Here is a 23,244-nt window from a genome sequence, read left to right as displayed (position 1 = left end):
GCACAGCCCTGAGGCCGACTCCTCATTTTAGGTGTGAGGAGAAAACAAAGAACCAAAGAAGAAGGTATTGAAAGCACAGTTAGGCAGGGAGAAAACTGGAGAGTGTTGTGTCTTCCAAGTCCAGTGAAGCACGTATTCCAAAGAGGAAAAAGTGATCTACTGTACCAAATCAAGAAATCATTTCTCAGTACCACCATGGGGTTTGGCAACTGTGGAGCTCATTGGTGACTTTTCTAACAGAAGTCTGGAGAAATTATATGATCAAAACTAATGATTTAGCATCTTCTAAATTCAGACCTAGGTGCTGAGAATATAAAATGAATACTATTTGCATGCTAGCTCTAGGTATGCAACTGGCTATAATCAAAGTGGATAAACAATACAATGAAAAGATGAACCAGGTAAAAAGGGAATGGAGAGAGCAGACACTAACTCGGCCTGCGTGAATCAGAGTGGGCTTCACGGAGGAGGTGGCCTTGGAAAAGAACGAGAGAAGAAATGTCACCAGCAGCGCTACGTGAGAAAGGCACCTCTGGAAGTGGGACCAGGTGTGAGACATGGAAGTCTAACACAGCCTAGGTTTCTAGGGGAACAAAAAGCATCCTAGCACTCCCTAACCTTCTGCCATAGCAGAACCAGGTTTGAGCTTATTACCATTTCTTCCTGCACTATTAGTTAGTTCATAACTTTTTATTTTTAACTTAATTGACCTTAAACGCACTCACTTCCTTTTAACTGACGGTACTCTCTTAGTAACACGAGATTTGAAACGATGTGTTTGATGCGCTAATTGTATATGTATTTTCCTACCATGTGTTCCAATAAACATACAGATAATGTTTTAACAGTCCATCCATGTACCACATAAAACCTTCCTGTGTTTCATGGCTTGGGAAAACCTGAGCTCAAGCATGGGTCAGAAAGGACCCACGGGGGCAAATAAGATAATAAATAAGGAATATTCAAATAATGACAAATTATGTAATAAATAATATATAAGGATAATGAATAAATAAATAAGGGACCCATGCAGGGAAGATAATATGGAGCCTGCCAAATCTTGGTAAATAAAATACTTTTGAAAGCCTTACATCACCCAGTTTCCTGGGCGATACCTTTCTTTCTACATATTTGATATATGCTCAATTTACTTTTTCCCTCAATGTCTCTGGAACAGATGTCATGCAAAACCGTTGCTCCTAAACCTTTCAATTAGTTGCTAAAGATCTCTCAGCCCCTTGGCCCTCCATCGGGGAGCCCTGATTGAAAGTGTGAAGGGAAATCTACAACTTAGTGCAACTTCTAGGCCTTCCCTGTTTCCTGAGGATGCCAGAGGACTTTCTGGCTAAACACAGGACTAAGGCATGCTTTCACTGATGAGATGGAGGCCTAACGGTTGTGTATATATTGAAGCAGGGCAAGAGAGCCTGATACCAGGCAGCATTGCAAGGCCAGGGAATCCCATGATACATCACCATCAGTCACTGATTTTAACCTTTACAAATTTCACTCTCTACTGTAACGACCTTTGCATTCCAGGATGAAAGGAAAGTTCACATTTTCTCACTTGATGAACGAGTGCCATCACACTCACCTGCAGCACAGCTTTTTGACGACTCCCCATCCTTTGGGCCTATTCTCCCATGGACTGTTCTTGATCAGTAAACTAACCTGTCTCAAGGATGCTGCCCAGTGGAGGAATAAGAAAGAGAAGAGCAGGAACAGTTATCAGCTTTTCTCTTTCATCCACGTAGGTGCCATTGCTACCGTTAGATTTTCATTAAGTGGTGCAGGAAGAAAAACATCGGAAAGAGAAAATAGACATGGAAATGGCTGGTGCTTTAAAAATGAAGCCATGGGGAGTGCTTTCCATGCACTATTAACATTAACGGAGTGGAACTGCTCCATCGTCTTGATTAGACTCATAATTCTTAACCTTTAGGTAAACTGTGTATTCAGGCCTGGTGGAGGATGAGAAATAAAATTAGTATTGCCCTGAGGCAGGAAAGCACACATCCACCAAAGACCCAAGGGCACTGATGAATAACTGGGGGAGGTATCATACTTACCTTGATCAAAAGAGCACCACAGAGCAGGTGTGATGGAGCAGGCTTAAGTAGGTGAATACCTGGCTACTCAGCGATGAGGATACCTTCATATTTAAACTGTGAAAGGCATGCCACCACTAAGATACCAGAGACCTGAGTTATCAAATCAAGGTCATAGAATTCTGTGGTACCCAGAGCACATGTGTGTAAAGAATCCTCTGAGACAGAACAGAGGCTGTGTCCTTCACTCCTTCATTTAGCAGGAGATAGTAATGCTTTTCAGGTGGCAATCAGTTAGCACTATAGTGCTCTTAGCAGACCCTATAGAGATGCATTCAAATTGCCTGCAGCATAAACCACCCCAGGCCATATTTTCTTCTAGCTTTCTTCATTCATTTATTGGTTAAAATTTCTCCAGCTGTCAGATGCTTAAAGCCCCTCACAGTATCAAAGGATTTCTACCAACCTCTTAACTGCCTAGTCATTTTCGCATTCCCCACACCTTTTTCAGACAGCACGTCTAGCTACCGTAAAATGTATATTTTATGATCCAGAGTAAGTATCTCCCTTTGGTTCTTTGCTTTAGTTCATGTGCCATCACCTGAACACCTTTGAAAGCCTTGAAGGATCAAAACAACTTTTCCAGACCTAAAATATGGAGCCACAGAAGAAGCCACAGCAGCCAAGTAACCCAAGCCACTGGGATGTACTCAGTGCAAGATGGCCCAGCGGGGTGCTCACTTCCTTGAGCACTTACAGTATGGTGCACCAGCCCTCATTGGCCAAAAGCAGCACCATCTGCTTTGCCAGCTCTCCAGCTGCCAGAGTGAGTAGGTCAGTTTTCAGAGCATGAGGGAAACTATGTCAGCAGTGCACTGTGGTGTGCCGTTTTATACTTATACCCAAACACACACATAGGGACAATCTTTCAGAGGCAACAGATTCATAAAAGCAGCATTAAATGGGACATTTGTGTGAATGGAAAAATGCATCATGTTTTTCAGCTACACACCAACATGTGCATATAGAAACGGTTTTGTCCCCATGCATGTTCAGGCTTTGTGACTAATTACAAAATTAATTTGGAAAATTTGCTTTGATTTTCAAAAAACAGAAGGAATAAAATAATACTTTCCGGATACTGGTTTTCCAATTAAGGTTGACATTAGCATAAACTAACACTAAAACTGTAATAGTAACTAAATACGAAAGCTAATTTTGATATTAATCAAGTATTTGATTTTAACTAAAACTAAAATTCAGGCTACATGTATTCATACATACATGAAATTGTATAAATTTTGATTTATAGGTTTAAAAATAGTTTATAGTAGTTTACAGGCCTGATACATTTTTCTTTGGTGGGCTCACAATAAAAAAAAAGAAAGAAAATGATAACTTATAGTAGATGAGAAGGAAAAAGCAATATTGCAAATACCCTTTTATTCCAATGCTTATTTGGGTATGACATTTTTCTGGGTTTTTTTAACCTTATTTTTTTCCACTGTGTTATGAACATTGAGGCTATACATCAATTATTATTGTTTCTTCACTTTCCAGGCATATGGTAGGATTATACTTCCTGGTCCCTTGGGGTTGTAGGTATTTGAAGGGTAGGAGAATGTGTCACCCCAAAATATGGCATTTGGCCTACAGGTCAATTTGAGCTGAAGACAATTGAGAAGAAGCAGAGACAAGACAGGTTCTTTTTCCTCCTCTATTTGCCTAAAAGCAGGGCATACATTTTCCAAGGTGTCCATCTCCCTTCCTTAGCAAGAAGGACAAAAGTTAATCACCTGTAGACAACTTTAGACCCTGTCAGCCCGGAGATGGCACCAGAGGACTCTACATAACAAGTGTTAATAACGAGCCTTTATCTTTACAACTGGAAGCCTAACACACCTGTCCTTTCCTTCACAAATTTACTGTTCTTTGTTGAAGATGCTATATGAGCTGGAGTTCTAAGCCACCTCTTTGAGTAACTCATTTTTCCCTGTGTATCTCCCATCCACCCATGAGGTATATATGTTAGTAAACTTCTGTTTGTTTTTCTCTTTTTAATCTGTCTTTTATTACAGGGGTCTCTTTCAAGAACCCAGAAGTTGGGCTTCCCTGGTGGTGCAGTGGTTGAGAGTCCACCTGCCGGTGCAGGGGACACAGGTTCATGCCCCGGTCTGGGAAGATCTCACATGCCGCGGAGCGGCTGGGCCCGTGAGCCATGGCCGCTGAGCCTGCGCTCCGCAATGGGAGAGGCCGCAACAGTGAGAGGCCCGCGTACTGAAAGAAAAAGAAAAAAAAAAAGAACCCAGAAGTTTAGAGGAAAACTTCTTTTTCCTCCCCTTCATATTTCATCCTGGGCAATGAGTTGTAGGCCGAAGTGACATATGTCATTCCTAGGCTGCAGCAGGTTTGAGGGGCACCAGAGCCCTCTTTCCCTCATTTAAGATGACACTTGAGAGATGAGCTACTCCATCATTTGGGGTCCTAGAGGGAGAAAACGTAGAGCAGAGCCCCCAGCCAATCCATGATGAATATATGGCCTATTTGAAAAAGGAAACATCATTGTTTTAAGACTTTGAGATGTCCTGGATTTCCCTTCCTTCCTTCCTTCCTTCCTTCCTTCCCTTCCCTTCCTCTTTCCTTCCTTCTTGTTATGGCAGCATAATTTAGCCTATCCTATCTGATATAGGAATACAAGTTATTGCTTTTCAAAGTCCTTTTTTGACCATACTCTCACATGACTTTTACATATAAGAAGGATTTTTGAGCACCTACTTTGTACCAGGTGTCAAGCAAGGTTCTAGAAGGATACAGAAATGAATAAGACTCAGTGGTTATCCTTGAAGAATTCACAGTTGGAAAAGTCTCACTTGGAGAAGAAATTTTTATTTCAATTTTACCATTCAGGAAATCCATGTACTCTGTGACTCTTAGCTGCCAACAAATAACCAACCCAGGGCTCCAACTGCCAAATATCTCCCGCCCTCTAGGAGACTCACTGATGAATGACACTGTCTTGAATAGTTGCATCCATTGTATAACTGGACTCTTGTTTTTCAACATCATAACTTGAGGGTCTTGGGACGATCACCCAGGGTTAGTTGCCTAAAATCATGTCTCCATGTTGAGAATGTGTTCAACTTTACTCAAGATACAAAATGAGACAAAATACAGGATCTTAATTCATAGACAACTATCCAAAAGGTTTTCTTTCTCTTCCTTCCTTCCTCCCTCCCTCCCTCCCTCCCTTCGTCCCTTCCTTCCCCTCTCTCGCTCTCTTTTTCTTAATCCTCCCAAGGTGGTTTCTGCAACTACTCCAATATTGTGACATCTTATCTTTTCTAAATGCAGTTCAAAAATTCTGCTGAATATACAGATGGATTCTTTGAGTGTCAGCAACTTCATTTCTGATTTTCTCCTTATCTGACTTCTTTTCCCTGTCAGTGACGTATTCACAGAGAGAATTAGTTTTCTATTCTTGGGGGCATCTTATGAAATGATTACCCAGATAGATTTTGGAGTGACTTCTGACTGTATCTATATAATACCATTTACTAGGAAAAATCCAGTCTTGGCCTGATTCAGTTCAAGGGAATGTTGTATAACTGGCATCTGGGTAGCTGACCTGGCAGACTCAAGCAAAGATTGTTTTTTTGCTTGTCCATAAAACTGAATTTAAACAGGTTTTAAGATTCATGTGCATGTCTACAGATGTGGATAGGGTCAGGTGGTTCTTACTTTACTTAATCTCTTTGAACCTCAGTTTGTTCGTTGTTAATAACTTACACCTCAAGATATTGTAAGGACTAAATGAGGTGGTTTTACCATCCATCTGTACTAGGCACTGAAAATACTTATGAAAAAGCCTGGCACATAGCAAGTATGAGATTCAAAGTCTCTGCTTAATATTCTCTTTTCTTTTCCTTTTCCTCTACTTTAAATGCTTCCTCCATAGGGATTATAGGAATCTGACAAGAAAAAATATATATATATACAGAAAATGCACATAAACATTATATATATGTATATATATTATATAATGTATGTGTGTGTGTATTTACATACATACACATTGTAAGCAGGTATACATAGGAACGGGTTTGTTTTACATATGTATATGCATATGATATTTTGTGACCAGCTACATATATCATATATAAATATACTTTCTTCAGTAATCACATCTCTCCCCATTTGGTAGAACCGTCACACCGAACAAGGTATCTGGACTCAGGATCTCAATCGTGCTTTTCCTGCCTCCTTTCTTGACATATGTGTCTGACTTTTACGAGTCATGGGTTTTGAAGTTAAATCTACTTGGATTCAGACCCTTCCGACATGATCTAGGGTATGTTACTTTACCTCTAGGTCTCCATTTCTTCATTTATAGGACTAGAATAATAACATCTTATTCAGTAGTTGATGTAAGAATATAAAATTGTGTGTAATATGTTTCTTTTTATGTTTATAATGTATCTATTGGACATTTTTTAATGGCCCATGTAGCTCACACTGTATTTCCATCGGACAACATTGTTTTACACTCTACTTTGTTCATTAAAACCAATCACTCTTTTATTTTCCTTTCTATTTCTACAACCCAATGCTTCCTACCTCTTTCCTTGACTACTGAGATAGATACCTGACTGATCTCCTTTCTTGTAGTCTCCTCTGGACCCAATCGGTTTTCTCTAAAACCTTCCTGTCATATTCTCTAGCTCAAGCTGTCTTCTTCATTCAGTCAAAATAGATGAATCCATCTACGGAAGCATCCATACTACTGCGAAGTATCTGAAACATAGAAGGCCCTCCCTCCTTCCTACCTTTCTTTCTTCCCACCCATTCTAACTCCTCAACTTCTTCCTTCCTAAATACATTTTCTCCCCCATTCACTGAATCACACCATCCTCCCTCCATGCGTTTTCCCATCACAATGACTCCTATCCATGCTCTGTCTAAAAAGAGATGCTGCCTTTCCATAGAAGATCTCTGGGATTTACTTAAGGACAAGTCATTCCTCCTTTGCAGAGCACTTTATCCCTTGCTAACATATACATATGGTCTCTAATTCTGACTACAAGGGCATAGGCTCCTAAAATTATAGTCGCTCCTATGACCAGCCGCTTTACATGTGCAATTATAATCCCCCCAAAAGTCTACAAGTTAGGTTAACATGTCACTCATTTTGCAGATGAGAAAAATGTAGCTCAGTGACTCAGGTTACATGACCCGACCATCACCACTCAGCAAAGAAGTGGAAAAGCAGGGGAATTCAGTTATATATTTTTGTTTTTTCATGAGAGTCTAAACGTGTCTCTACAGTGCCATATTGAGATTGTAGCTTAACAATCTCTATGACACCTAGCACACAGCTTGCCATTTCTTACTCGACCCTACACACACACACACACACACACACACACACACACACACACACGAAGGAAAGCGTGGAGGAGTAAAAACACCATAATGCACTCACACTTGCCTCTCAGCAAAATGACAGGACAGTGAAAATTATGTATATAAAGGGACCTCTGCCATTCCAAAGGCCTTAGGTAAATTGAGAACTTGAATTATGAAGGGTACAGGTTTCCAACCATTTTTATCTTTCCGATTATGTGGGTACGATTAATATTATTTCTGTCAACCTCATTTTTCGAGATGAGGAACCTTACCGAAGGTCCCATGGCTGACCTGTAGTGGACCCAGGCAAGTGATGCCTTACCCTCAGCTCCTCACCGGACTCAGCTGCTTTTCTCTGGCACAGTTATTGTGCGGACTCAGGAAGGAAGGAAATTCATGCTCAGCTCTGACTCCCTGGTAACAAGCTATGAGATGCCATCAGAACACGGAATCTGTGTAGACTAATGGGCTTCATCTGCGCAACTGGTATAATTTTATTTCCATGTCTACCTTGAAGCCCATCGAATATGTTATAAAGTAACAAATGTAATTGATTCATAAATACTTTAAGCAGCTAGTGTACTTGAAATGATGCCACTTGCAGCAACATGGATGGACCCAGAGATGATCCTAGTAAGTGAAGTAAGCCAGACAAAGACAAATACCGTATGATATAACTTGTATGTGAAATCTAAAATATGACACAAATGAACATATCTACAAAACTGAAACAGAGTTACAGACATAGAGAACAGACTTGTGGTTGCCAAGGGGTGGGGTGGGGAAGGCATGGATTGGGAGTTTGGAGTTAGCAGATGCAAAGTAGTATATATAGAATGGATAAACAACAAGGTCCTACTGTATAGCACAGGGAACTATATTCAATATCTTGTGATAAACTATAATGGAAGAGAATATGAAAAAGTATATATATATATACATATATATATAACTGAATCACTTTGCTGTACAGCAGAAACTAACACTATATTATAAACAACTATACTTCAAAAATTTTTTAAAAACACAGAAGTTAGTACTTTTGCTATTCTTGACTTGTTATGACCTTGGGGAAGTTTCCTACTTTCTCTGCACATTCAGTATTACTGTATGGAAAGTATGTTCTGAGTGATCAGGTGCATGAAGATGCCAAAAAATATCACCTACTATACAAAAAAATCATCATATATCATGTCCTTAAGAGTCTCAGAAAAGTCCTCTTATCCCTCTCTCTCTCTCTCTCCTCTCTCTTTTGAATTGTTTTATCAACCCCTCTCCTTTCTCACTGTGATAGGAATGTTATAAACTGGGACATGCATTTTAACTCACTTTATGTTGGTTAATATAGAATCATGAAGTGTCAGGGCAAAAAGGACACTGGGAGAGCATCACATATCACCCACCTGGGAGAACTAAAAATGTGAGACTTGCAGCCGGTAAAACATAAGTAACTTGCTCAAGGTTATAGAGTCCACGGTGGAGCCTGGGGCAGGAGAGCAGCTCCTTCCACACAGTTCAGCCCTTTCCACTTTACGAAGCTGCTCTCCACCCATAAGAATATCTGCAACAGTCTTAGCCAAATGCACTTGTTTTACACAGGGTCCCCTGACATAATATGAACACTAGCAATACTTATTATTGAGTATAATTGAGGAAGAATTTTCTATTCTTTCAACTACTACATACTAAATGTTTGCTGGGTGCCTGTTCTTGGCATTCTGGGGATAAAGAGATAAATAAAACAAAGAAGTTCCCTTTTTCATGAAACTCCCATTCTATTGACAGAGGTAGACAGTAAACAAACAAATAGGAAGAAAATATCGGGGAGTAATAACCTCTATGCAGAATATGAAAATAAGATGATGAAAAAAATGATGGGGTGAATACTTTGGTGTATGTCAAATTTAAGTTGACAGGGAAGAGGAATGAAGCTTCTGAATATTGAAAACAGCTAGTACACTACTTACTAAGAGGTGGTAGGGGCAAACTTGGCAAGAAACAGAATAAGGGGAAATAGGGTGAAGTTTAATGGGCAGGTGGGCAAACAGGAGCTGGGGAGGGGTCTCAGCGGGCAGAGCTCTGTAAGCCACAGTGAGGAGTCTGGGGTCCAGCTCAAGGGCACTGGGAAGGGTTTGAAGCCAGGTTACACAATCTCGCTTTGGAAAGATTATCCTTTTGCTTGTTGCATGCGATCTAAACTGTAGGGAGGTGGGGTACAGGATGGGGTAGGAGAGGAAGCAGGAATTGGATGCACTTGTTCAGTCTGGAGATGATGAGGGTTTAAATTCAAGGGGTGGCAGTGGAATCAGAGAGCAGAGGTTGGAGGGACGTCAGCCGTAATGGACAACTGAGTATTTGCTGGGGTACCGAAGGGGGAATGGAGATGGTGAGACGGGATGAGTCCTACGTTGTGACCTTAAGAAACTAGATACATGGTGGTATCATTTATTAAATTGAGAAAGATAGACATATGAGTGGATTTGAGTGGTTGGTGGAGGAGGGTACAAATATGTAACTTTAACACTCTCAGCAGTGCTTTGGGTAGGTAAATACCACATGCATTATAAGTGAAATGTAGCTTAGAAAATAAGGATGCCCACAGGCCAACAAGAGGCAAATCCCCCAACTGAACTCTTTCACCAGACATATCGTGGGATTCTGAGACCCTCTTCCGGTAGCCAGGGGAGCTATATTCCCCTTGCTCTTTGGAAAATGGGATAAAACACTTGCTAACACAAGAGCAGTATCCTGAATGTCTATGCAAGTTCCAGCATCTACTCATTACAATTTACAGGTAAGGAAACTGAGGCTTAGAAAACCCATGTAACTTGTTCAAGGTCTCCCAGCTAAGAAGTAGAAACAGTGAAATTGAAGATCAGGCTTTATGATTGCAAAACGTATGCTCTTTTTGTGTTGCTGCCACTGAACTACATCTTCACATTAGAAAATAGGACCCTTCTTCCTGTAAGCACATTTAAGGTGACATAACTGAAAGCGGTCTTTCGGAAAGTGGTGAGAAAAATAAAAACTTAACCTTTTACCGCGTCTGAATGTTGATGCTTGGGTCATCCACATTGATTATTTAAGTAATTAATGGTCTGAACAGAAATTCATTTGCAGCCAGGCACAGATCATGTCTCGAATTTATGTGGGATAGTTTCTATTTTCCTTAGATACACCCACATCTCTAGCTCCATTAAGGTGTATGTCTTCTTTGTAAAATCCACTCATCTCTAATTGTGACTTTATGTCCCCAGTGAAATACCAAGAGTGAGTTATTAGAACATTAGGAAAGGTGGCTTTCAAGCACAGTAAAATCCACTGACTTGATTCATGTGATGGTCTTTTTATATTTTTTAAGACTGGTGGCAAACTCTTATAAACCCATTTTAGCTGTACGACTTTAGGGGAGATAAAAGTTCCAAAGAGGGAAAAGTGGAGAGTCACACACATTTCCAGGCTGAACTAGAATTGACTATTCAGTGGCTGGCAGGACATCAGAGTGAAAGAACCTACACTAGGTTGGAAAGACTTGGGTTTAACTCCTGATTCTGACATGCATTTGCTGTGTTTCCTTAAGCTAGTTGATTATTCATCAAAAAATCTGAAGAAGATATAGTAATTTTATTTTATTTTTATTTATTTTGTGTGTGTGTGTGTGTGGTACGCGGGCCTCTCACTGTTGCGGCCTCTCCCGTTGCGGAGCACAGGCTCCGGACGCGCAGGCTCAGCGGCCATGGCTCACGGGCCCAGCCGCTCCGCGGCACGTGGGATACTCCCGGACCGGGGCACGAACCCGCGTCCCCTGCATCAGTAGGCAGACTCGCAACCACTGCGCCACCAGGGAAGCCCGATATAGTAATTTGAGACACATCTGTACACTCACCCCCTTAAAAGAGGGAATCAAATTTACCTCCCTTTGAACGAGGACTAGCCTGAATGACTGTCTTCTAATATTTAGAAAGCTGCAAAAGTAATACTGCTTGACTTCCAATGCTAGGGAATAAAATGCGATATAGCTTTTGCCTGGCTTATTCTGTTTCTTGGGATGTTGGTCCCTGAAACCTACCCACCATATTATGAGAAAGTCACGTCGCCACATGGAAAGACCACATATCCAACTGAGGTCCCAGCCCACAATTAGCACTGACTGAGCCCCAGGCCCAGGTGATGTGGAGCAGAGCAGAGAAGTTCACATCCTGCTGGACCCTGCCCCAGCTGCAGACTTACGGGCAAAATGAATGGGAGAAAATATTTGCAAACGATGGGACCAACAAGAAATTAATTTCCAAAATATACAAACAGTTCATAGAACTCAATATCAAAAAAAGAAACAACACAAACAAAAAAATAGGCAGAGGATCTAAATAGACATTTCGGGCTTCCCTGGTGACGCAGTGGTTGAGAGTCCACCTGCCGATGCAGGGGACACGGGTTCGTGCCCCGGTCCGGGAAGATCCCACATGCCGCGGAACGGCTGGGCCCGTGAGCCATGGCCGCTGAGCCTGCGCGTCCGGAGCCTGTGCTCCGCAAAGGGAGAGGCCGCAACAGTGAGAGGCCCGCGTACAGCAGAAAAAATAAAAAATAAAAAAATAAAAAAATAAATAAATAGACATTTCTCCAAAGAAGACATACAGATGGCCAACATGCACATGAAAAAATGCTTGGTATCACTAATGATTAGAAAAAATGCAAATCAGAACTACAATGAGGTATCACCTCAAATCAGTCAGAAAGGCCATCAACAAAAGGTGTACAAATAATAAATGCTGGAGAGGGTGTGGAGAGAAGTGAACCCTCTTGCACTGTTGGTGGGAATGTAAATTGGTGCAGCCACTGTGGAGATGAGTATGGAGGTTCCTTAAAAAACTAAAAATAGAATTACTATATGATCCAGCAATCCCACTCCTGTGCATATATCCAGAGGAAACTATAATTCAAGAAGATACATGCACCCCAATGTTCATGGCAGCACTATTTACAATGGCCTAGACATGGAAGCAACCTAAATGCCCATCAACAGATGAACGGATAAAGGAGACGTGGTACATATATACAATGGAATACTACTTAGCCATAAAAAAGAATGAAATATTGCCATTTGCAGCAACATGGATGGACGTAGAGATTATCATACTAAGTGAAGTAAGCCAGACAAAGACAAATACCATATGATATTGCTTATATGTGGAATCTAAAAAAAAAAGATACAAATGAACTTACAAAACAGATATAGACCCACAGACATAGAACACAAACTTATGGTTACAAAAGGGGAAGGGGGGAAGGGATAAATTAGAAGTTTGGGATTAACATATACACATGACTATATATGAAATAGATAAGCAACAAGGACCTACTGTATGGCACAGAGAACTATACTCAATACTCTGTAATAACCTATGTGGGAAAGAATAATAGATACATGTATATACATAACTGAATCACTTTGCTGTACAATTTTTAAAAAATTACTACTGTTTTAAACCACGAAGTTTTATGGAGGCTTGTTACATAACTGTTGATAACCAGAACAGAAAATGAACCTTTTCTTTGGATACCTGAATCCTTTTTTTAAATTATTATTTTCCTTTCCTCTCTGAGACCTATCTATGTTTTCTGTGAGTTTTTGTTTTTTTTTTTTTTTTTTTTTTTTTTTCTGAATGCAGGTAGAAGTGAAAGCTGGAGAGACATGTATTTGAAACCGGTCTCTAGCACTTAGTAGCCATAGGACCTTGCATGAACCACCTAACTTCTTAGAGCTTCCCCTTCCATCATTAAAAATGAAAATAATACAAACTTCATAAGACCTTCGAGAGGATTAAGTGAAATAATGTTCGAAATGCCTGGCACACAGAAGGAGCTCAGTAGCCAAGAGCCAATATCACTGGCAGGAGTAGTGATACCAAGAGTATGCATTACAGGAACCTCGAGTTTCTTTATAGATTCCTGCTGTACATAAAGTAGAAATAGCTTTTTATTAAGGAGATTTCAAATACTGCCCTGGTATTTTGTCTTCTAGTTGTCACAGCACAGTTTTGTGGTTTTGATTCTATTGCTCCTGTGACAACCTGGTGTAGGGAAAAGACCGTGGACTTTCGGATCAGTTCCACCCATGTATTTTGTGCACACACGTGTGCATGTTGTGTGTGCACGTGCACACATGTGGGTTTGGTTTGTTTCTGTCATCCCTATTACAATCACATGGGCAGAAACACCGGTTTTTTCACTGTTTAATTCCCACTGGCCAGAAAAGTATGTGGCACATAATGGATAATCAATAAATATTTCTTGAAAGAAAGAAAATGCAATCGACTGTTAAATGATCTGATTTGGTACAAATATTGAGGACAAAGAATTTTACGTTTAGTAAACTCCAGAGCACCTTGAAGTGCTATTTCTTTTCTCTCAGTAATTTGCCTTTTCTGCATCACAATTCCTTACTTCGATTTCTAAACCTAAGTGTTAGTTTTGTACACATTGGAAGTTGAATACTACAGATGGACATGAGGGTTTATACACCCAAGTGCATTTACAGATCTATTTGGACATACAAAGATTATATAATGAGTATATATACCATTACATAATATATATTATATAGCACACATTAGAGTATAAATAATACATATATATTTTTCATACATACTATAGTATGTGTGTGTATATATATATATATATATATATATGGTCTAAACTATATACCACATATTATATATATATATGACCAGTTAGCTGTATGCTCACTAAAATATCATTAATTAAGGGAAAAAAGGAAATTTGAGAATTCTAGAATACTTTAAGCCAAGTAGGACTTTATTACGTTCAAAATCATTGGAACATAACTAGGTACAGAAATTGATTCCAGGTGGAAACCACTCACATGTTTGCATGAATAAATGCATAGGAGCCCGTTCCTGGCAGGGAAGTGGGGAGTCTGAGGTGCTATCAGGCACTCCATCATTGGTTCTGCTGAGGAACTTAAACAATCCTCACGACAACTTGTTTGCACGACTCATTTGCTCGGCAAACGCTTCCTGTTCAGAACCAAAGTAAATTTGAGCTCAGCCTGTCCGTGGCTATTAGATTTCAAAGTAACAGGGTCTGAACTTCCAATGATTTCACGTGTATCAAGACTGACTTCTTACCTCTGCCTTAGTGAGCTCACAGATTTATTGGGAAGGGCATTCCCAAATACACCTTCACTACACAGAGTGGTAACTGTGAAAAGATACATACACCAGATACTCCCCGCCCCCGCCCCCCCCCCCCCCACAAGCAAATCCAGTGAGGGATTCTAGGGATTCTAATCATGGAGATGATTAGAAGAGAAGGTGGGGGAAGGCAGGGCTCTCAATCTCCATTGTCCCCAGGGACCTGGGTACTCAGCTTCCCCAGGTGGTCTTCCTCTGTCCCTCTCAATATTTTCCTCCTTCCGGGGGGAGCTGTGGCTTACAGAACAAATTGGCCATGTGATTAAAGCATCTTCCAGACCCTGGCCTCAAGATTTTTTCTTCTGTCCTCTGTCTGTTTCTGGAACTGGATTCTACTTCATTTTTTTTTTTAACTTTTTATTTTATACTGGAGGATAATTGATGAACAATGTTGCGTTAGTGTCAGGTGTGCAGCAAAGTGATTCAGTTATACATATGTACATATCTATTCCCTTTCAAACTCCTCTCCCATTTAGGCTGTTACACGACATTGAGCAGAGCTCCCTGAACCACACAGTAGGCCCCCTTTGATGTGACCGACAAGGGATTAGTCTCCAAAATTTACTAACAGCTCATGAAGCATAATATCATCAACACAAACAACCCAGTCAAAAAGGGGGCAGAAGACCTAAATAGATATCTCTCCAAAGAAGACATACAGATGGCCAAGAGGCACATGAAAAGATGCTCAACATCGCTAATTATTAGAGAAATGCAAATCAGAACTACACTGAGATATCACCTCACACCAGCCAGCATGGCTATCATCCAAAAAATCTATTTCATTTTATACGCTTATCACATGGTATCTTCTGGGTCTGGCCTCAGGCAAAATTCCTATGGAGGTGCTGACCAGGAGAAAAGGCTTGGGAATAGCCGGGGCAGCCTCTGCTCCTGGGAACAAGTGGCCACCTCCTCGCCCTGTGACAGGACGCTGCTGAGCACTGGAACGCTGAGTAGTCCTGTCTCGGAAGCTGCTCTTTAGCACAGGGTCTCAGCCCTGCATCAAGCTCAGGGTAAGAAGCGGCAAGAGAATACAACGACAAAGATTTATGGGAATAACGAAGACACTTTTTCCCCTGGACCCCAGGGGCTTGGGATTTTGGTCCTTTGCAGAGTTCCTAGTATAAACCTTCAGTTAAAGAGACAGATGACACACTTCATTGGCTGGCACTTATCAGCAGCTCTGGGGAAGAATATCTGAGGAAACTGTCAGAAAATGACAGTGTCATGGTTCAGTCACTAACTAAATGAAAAAGACACAGTGGTGAACCAGGCCTGACCTAATCCTGCCCGTCTGCCTTCCCTCTCTTTCTGCTTCCGTTGCCGCTAAGAAGAATGGAACCAGAGCCAGAGGTGAGAACAGACTGAAGGAGGCAGAAGGAGACTTTGGTGATGCTGTTTGGGATCCACAGGGCCACGTGGGCCACGGAAGCTGCAGGGTGTGAGCGAGGACACCGCCCACCTGTGAGGCTGCCGAGGAATTGTCCCCTTCAAGCCACCCTGACAATCGCACAGCTTGGCAGAGGCGGCTCTGGTGACTTGCCCCTCTCTCCATCTGCATGTTCTTACAAAACAAGGAAAATCAAACAAACTGATGCGTTTCCTGATGATCCCACTTCCTTATAACTTTTGGTTTTTTGAGTTTTGCGTGATGTGTCGGAAATCACATCCTTGCTTATTTTTCTTAATTTTTGTTACGAGTAGAATTGATTTACAATGTTGTGTTAGTTTCGGGTATGCAGCAACATGAATCAGTTATACATATACATATATCCCCTCTTTTTTAGATTCTTTCCCCATAGAGGCCAGAGTATTGAGTAGAGTTCCCTGTGCTGTACAGTAGGTCCTTATTATCCTTGCTTTGACTTCAGGCGGATCTGGGTATAAGGAACCAGGTCTGCCCCTCCCCAGCCGTGTGGCACTGACCAAGCATCTTACCCTCTCTGAGGTTCTGTTTCCTGAAATGCTAGATGGGATCACAACCCTTACTATGCAGAACTGCTGTTTGGATTAGAGATCAGGCTTACACAGTTCCCCACAGACATCCTTCAACATGAGAAATGCTTAGTCATTGGCGGCCATTTGAACGGTTATTTATATTTCTTTCATTTTGCCTTCTTTTATTTCCTCCCTTTATTATCTATTGTGTATGGTACAGGGGACAACCTATAGCAAGAAGGCATCCTTCACATTCTCCTCTTATTGGTTTGAGTCCACGGTAGCCACAATTTGTAATATTTTATTGCTTCTACTAATCCTGGTTACCGGTAGTTTCCAATAAGCTATGGGATATTTTAATTAATAAAAAAATATTTATAATTGTCTTTGATCCTCCCCTGCATTTATCAGATTGTCAAAGTTGAAATAAGGTGATAATACCTATTGCTGGGAGATGGGAACTCAAATCCCACAGTGATGTTTAGAGTAATAATTGGTATAACCTCGATACATTGCAGATGTCAATATGGCAAAAGTCTTAAAAATGTGCACACGCTTTGCCCTGGTAATGGCACCCCAAGGAATTTATCCTAAGGATATAATCGGTTTTATACATAAAGATCTATGTGCAAAAATGTTCTTGCATCATGTGTAATAGTGAGAAAATGGGTACAATCTAAATGTCCAAAATAGATTTGTTAATTTTGGGTATCCATTTGGTACATCCATATACTGGAAGACTCTGTTCTTAAAAACATTATGGTATAAAGTCAAGTTTACTGATGTGGAAAGATATTTGTATACTGTGTCTGTGACAAATACAGTTAGTAAAACAGTTTCACAGGGGGGCCCTGGCTTCAGCAGGTAAGGGAGACCCTTACCCACCTCTTCCAGAGAGCAGGCAGGAAAGAAGATGGTCTCTAGCCTCTCCTTTTCTCTCTCTGGTCTTCCCCAGGGGGACGGGATTGCCTTAATAATTAGGGAAATTAGGAAAACATCCCTGCAAGTGTGTGCCTGTTATGGACAGAATGTTCGTCCCTCAAAAATTCATATGTTGAAATTCTAACCCCCAGTGTGATGGTATCAAGAGGTGGGGACTTTGGAAGGTGATTAGGTCATGCCCTCCCACCCAAATGTGCTCAGGGAATTTATGACAGCTGAGTTAGAAAAAAAGCATGTACTATTCACAATAGCTAAGACATGTAAACAACCTAAATGTCCATCGACTGATGAATGGGTAAAGAAGATGTGGTATATATGTACAATGGAATACTACTGACCCATAAAAAAGGATGAAATAATGCCACTTGCAGCAATGTGGATGGACCTAGAGATGATCATACTAAGTGAAGTAAGTCAGACACAGAAAGACAACTACCAAATGATATCATTTATATGTAGAATCTAAAAAAATGATACAAATGAATTTATTTATAAAACAGAAACAGACTCCCAGACAGAAAGCAAATTTATGGTTACCAAAGGGGAAGTGGAGGTTAAATTAAGAGTTTGGGACTAACAGATACATACTACTATATATAAAATAGATAACCAACAAGGACCTATAGTATTCAAAATATAGGTCCTATATAGCTATGTATAGTATAGCATAGAAAACTATACTCAATATTTTGTAATAACCTATAAGGGAAAAGAATATGAAAAAGAATATATATATATATATATAAATATTTATATATGTGAGTATATATATTTATGTATGTATATCTGAATCACTTTGTTGTACACCTGAAACTAATATAACATTGTACATCAACTATATTTCAATTTAAAAAAAGGAACAATAGTGGTAAGAGTGGGCAATCTTGCGTTATTCCTGATCTTAGAGGAAATGGTTTCATTTTTTCACCACTGAGAACGATGTTGGCTGTGGGTTTGTCATACAGGGCCTTTAGTATGTTGAAGTAGGGATTTTTGCATCTATGTTCATCAGTGATATTGGCCTGTATTTTCCTTTTCTGTGACATCTTTGTCTGGTTTTGGTACCAGGGTGATGGTGGCCTTGTAGAATGAGTTTGCGAGTGTTCCTCTCTCTGCTATATTTTGGAAGAGTTTGAAAAGGATAGGTGTTAGCTCTTCTCTAAATGTTTGATAGAATTCACCTGTGAAGCCAACTGGTCCTGGGGTTTGTTTGTTGAAAGATTTTTAATCACAGTCTCAATTTCCCTGCTTGTGATTGGTCTGTTTATATTTTCTATTTCTTCCTGGTTCAGTCTCAGAAGGTTGTGCTTTGCTAAGAATTTGTCCATTTCTTCCAGATTGTCCATTTTATTGGCATATAGCTGCTTCTAGTAATCTCTCATGATCCTTCATATTTCTGCAGTGTCAGTTGTTACTTGTTTTTCTTTTCTAATTCTGTTGATTTGAGTATTCTCCCTTTTTTCTTGATGAGTTTGGCTAATGGTTTATTCAACATAGTTTTGGAAGTTTTAGCCACAGCAATCAGAGAAGAAAAAGAAATAAAATGAATCCAAATTGGAAAGAAGAAGTAAAATTGTCACTGTTTGCAGATTAAAATATACAAAGAACATTTAAAACTCAACAAGAAGAAAGCAAACAACCCAATTAAAAATGGGCCAGTCTTCATTTTTTACAGAACTAGAACAAAAAATTTCACAATTTGTATGGAAACACAAAAGACCCCGAATAGCCAAAGCAATCTTGAGAACGAAAAATGGAGCTGGAGGAATCAGGCTCCCTGACTTCAGACTATACTACAAGGCTACAGTAATCAAGACAGTATGGTACTGGCACAAAAACAGAAATATAGATCAATGGAACAGGATAGAAAGCCCAGAGTTAAACCCACACACATATGGTCACCTTATCTTTGATAAAGGAGGCAAGAATATACAGTGGAGGAAAGACAGCCTCTTCAATAAGTGGTGCTGGGAAAACTGGACAGCTACATGCAAAACAATGAAATTAGAACACTCCCTAACACCATACATGAAAATAAACTCAAAACGGATTAAAGACCTAAACGTAAGGCCAGACACTATCAAACTCTTAGAGGAAAACATAGGCAGAACACTCTATGACATAAATCACAGCAAGATCCTTTTTGACCCACCTCCTAGAGAAATGGAAATAAAAACAAAAATAAACAAATGGGACCTAATGAAACTTAAAAGCTTTTGCACAGCAAAAGATACCATAAACAAGACCAAAATGCTGGAGAGGGTGTGGAGAAAAGGGAACCCTCTTGCACTGTTGGTGGGAATGTAAATTGATACAGCCACTATGGAGAACAGTATGGAGGTTCCTTAAAAAAACTACAAATAGAACTACCATACAACCCAGCAATCCCACTACTGGGCATATACCCTGAGAAAACCATAAGTCAAAAAGAGTCATGTACCACAATATTCATTGCAGCACTATTTACAATGGCCAGGACACGGAAGCAACCTAAATGTCCATCGACAGATTAGTGGATAAAGAAGATGTGGCACATATACACAATGGAATATTACTCAGCCATAAAAAGAAACGAAATTGAGTTATTTGTAGTGAGGTGGATGGATCTAGAGTCTATCATACAGAGTGAAGTAAGTCAGAAAGAGAAAAAGAAATACCGTATGCTAACACATATATATGGAATCAAAAAAAAAAAAAAGGTTCTAATGAACCTAGGGGCAGGACAGGAATAAAAACACAGATGTAGAGAATGGACTTGAGGACACGGGGAGGAGGAAGGGTAAGCTAGGACGAAGTAAGAGAGTGGCATGGACATATATACACTACCAAATGTAAAATAGATAGCTAGTGGGAAGCAGCTGCATATAGCACAGGGAGGTCAGCTCGGTGCTTTGTGACCACCTAGAGGGGTGTGATAGGGAGGGTGGGAGGGAGACGCAAGAGGGAGGGGACATGGGGTTATATGTATACGTATAGCTGATTCACTTTGTTATACAGCAGAAACTAACACAACACTGTAAAGCAACTATACTCCAATAAAGATTAAAAAACAGCAACATACAAAGGCAACAGTAAAGCCAAACTGATATCACAGGATGTATATACTAAAGGAAATCCCATGGTCAGAATGAACATAATCCCATTTTTCCCAAAGTTTCACCAAACTGATCGTTAGGACACTAGAAGCAACACAATCATAAGAGGTTAGGATGGTTTTGTGGACACAGACTCTCTGCAAAGAGAGCTGAGTCACACAGGCAGGCTTGACAGCCAGGAGAGAGGGAAATCTGAACACACACAAACACTGACTCTCCGAGGATACTGGTAAAAGGGACCCCAAGCAGGGCCTCTGAATCAGCCCTGCGAGCACTGCTGAGTCCAAGGAGAGTCCAGTAACTGATTTTCACAATGATGATCCTGAGTCATCAAGAAAGGTTACATTTCATGTTCAGAATTCTCTGTTTAAGAAGGCAAGGAAGCATATGATCCATTTGAGAAAGATTTTCATTTCAAATAGCTAAAAATTCTTTAAGAACATTTTGGGTGCTTAAAAGGGTAAGTGACAGTTATCTGGAAAATTCACTTATGTGGGACAATTCTTCCCTAAAGATTCTAGATCAGTGAGGCAGTGGGTTGGCTGTATTTAGTTAGGTTTCTAGCACTTCTGCTTGTTTGACATTTCATTGTCTAATTTCCTCAGTCCTTTCAAAACTCCTCACTTTCAAGGATCCTAAGTTCCTTGAGGCTAAAGATGCTGACACCCTTTCTTGGATATTCCACATCCTTGTGGTCCTCAGCCATTTTTTTTTTCCCTTTTTTCTGCCATGAATGATGAACTGATATGCACAAAAATGACTGACTCCCAGGGCATGCATCAACTTTGACAAAGCCCTCCTGACATTGTGCAAAACCCTTTTGGGTTTTGGTAAGCAATCCTACAAGCATTTTTTTGCAACCCTTTATCAGCCATTCAGGCGAAAAACTAACCGTAAGAGAACAAAAAAATATATAAATACAGTTAATATAATTTTTCCTAAAAGTAAACTTTACTTTAAAAGAAGAGTCATTTCCATGAAGGCCTGCACTTTTCAGGTAACGTGAGTACTGCAAACACACAGGATGTGGCCGCTTTCCCTGTTGACCTCCTTGCCTAATACTGCTCCGTTATGTTTCCTTTGCCCCAGACACAACTCATTGCTCTTTGGTGAATGTGCTGAGATCTTTGGTGCTTTCGCATCTGCCAGAGATAACCATTTCCGCTTTCACACTTCCTACGTCTAACTCAAATGCTCTCTTCGAGTGCCACTGATCTCAAGAAACTCTCCATTCTCACCACGATTGCAAGATGGGTGTTGTCACTGCCCCTTTTTTGAAGATGAGGAGAAAATCTTGAGAGGCTACAGAACGCCCTCGAGGTCACACCCTGGGTATCAGAGCAAGGACTAGTCCATCAGGAGTCTCTCCTGGTGGCATTCCTCTCATGGCATAGGGAACCATTGTAGCTGCAGCCCCCTTTTTGGCAAACCCCCTTCTCCTACGTGTTCCAGGGTTTCAGGGCCCATCTGCCACACTGCGGTCGCCCTGCATGGCCTTCGCAAAGGGGCCGGGGCAGGGGTGGTTCTTACCTGGCGTGTTGAGCAGGCGGGACCTCTTGCAGTGGTAGGCCACCTCCTGTTCACAGTGCTCCGAGCCGTCAATCACGGCCTCCAGCTGCTCCAGGCTGCCTCCGTAGTCCAAGGTCATGGAGTAGGGCTTCTCAGCGTTGGCACCTCGCACATGGGTCAGCTCTGTGTTGTTGTGCTGCACCAATGTCCAGATCTTGTCCTCTGCCCAGAAAACACAATCAAGGAAGGTCAAAAGAGGATCATGCTTACAGACCTCCAAAAAGCTGGAAAAAGAAAAGACAATCATGCTTGCAGTGTGATGGATGGTGGCTGGATGTGCATCGATGAACGGCCGCTCAAGCACTCTACTCATGCAGAGAATTTGGCCAGAGAATTTTTGTTTCTCCCAGAGTTCTACCCAGAGTTAGTGTGAGGGTTAATTATCTTAAGAGCTAAATTTGTGAAGCCTTTACTCCACAGTCTCTATGCTAAGCATTTAACGTCCATTATCTCCTTTAAAATGGACACGATCTATGCAAAGCCATGGAACAAGAACAGAAAGAAACACAAATAGGTAGACAATAGGTAGACCAAGAATAAAAGGAAATGAATTCATCTGTTGTGGGAAAGGACAATTTGGATGGGGAAGAACTTAGAGGTTGAGAAATTAGATACTTTGTGACCAGAAGTAGAATATAACTAAATATCCTTGAAGATAATTATCGTGGCGATCACATACACACAAAAACATAGATCACTGAGAAGCTGTCGAATGCACAAAATGTTGGTAATTAAATGAACAAAAATTAAATGTTAAATGTTCAAACTATTAAATACATAAATTAACAAAATAAAACTGACATTGTCTACATCAGAAGGGAGTCAATCCTGCCACATCAAAACTGAGGGAAAAGTGAATAAGGAAAATTAAGCAGTTTTCCTAAGATTACATAGTTAATGTCTAAGCAAGAATTGGAACCCAGGATGTCTGACTCCAAAGCTCCTACTTCCAGATATTGACACACACACTTCCTCACAAGAGAAACACTAGCATAGATCGTTGTCTCAGAGAACCATAAGTACCACGTTGAA

The 23,244-nt window shown here is 40.6% G+C and overlaps 1 protein-coding gene across 1 annotated transcript in view; it reads right to left on the bottom strand.

Annotated features, from left to right (window-relative positions):
* Window positions 1-23,244, bottom strand: part of CNTNAP5 (contactin associated protein family member 5) — an 879,838-nt gene that overhangs the window by 228,620 nt on the left and 627,974 nt on the right. The window contains exon 13 of the mRNA XM_024115033.1: window positions 22,174-22,374. Coding sequence (XP_023970801.1) covers window positions 22,174-22,374 — 201 coding nt within the window. The remainder of the gene's footprint in view (window positions 1-22,173; window positions 22,375-23,244) is intronic.

The sequence above is a fragment of the Physeter macrocephalus genome, chromosome 2 (genome assembly GCF_002837175.3).
Source record: "Physeter macrocephalus isolate SW-GA chromosome 2, ASM283717v5, whole genome shotgun sequence".
NCBI lineage: Eukaryota > Metazoa > Chordata > Mammalia > Artiodactyla > Physeteridae > Physeter > Physeter macrocephalus.
The sequence above is the reverse complement of the archived record's forward strand: the minus strand, read 5'-3'. Positions and strand labels throughout refer to the sequence as shown.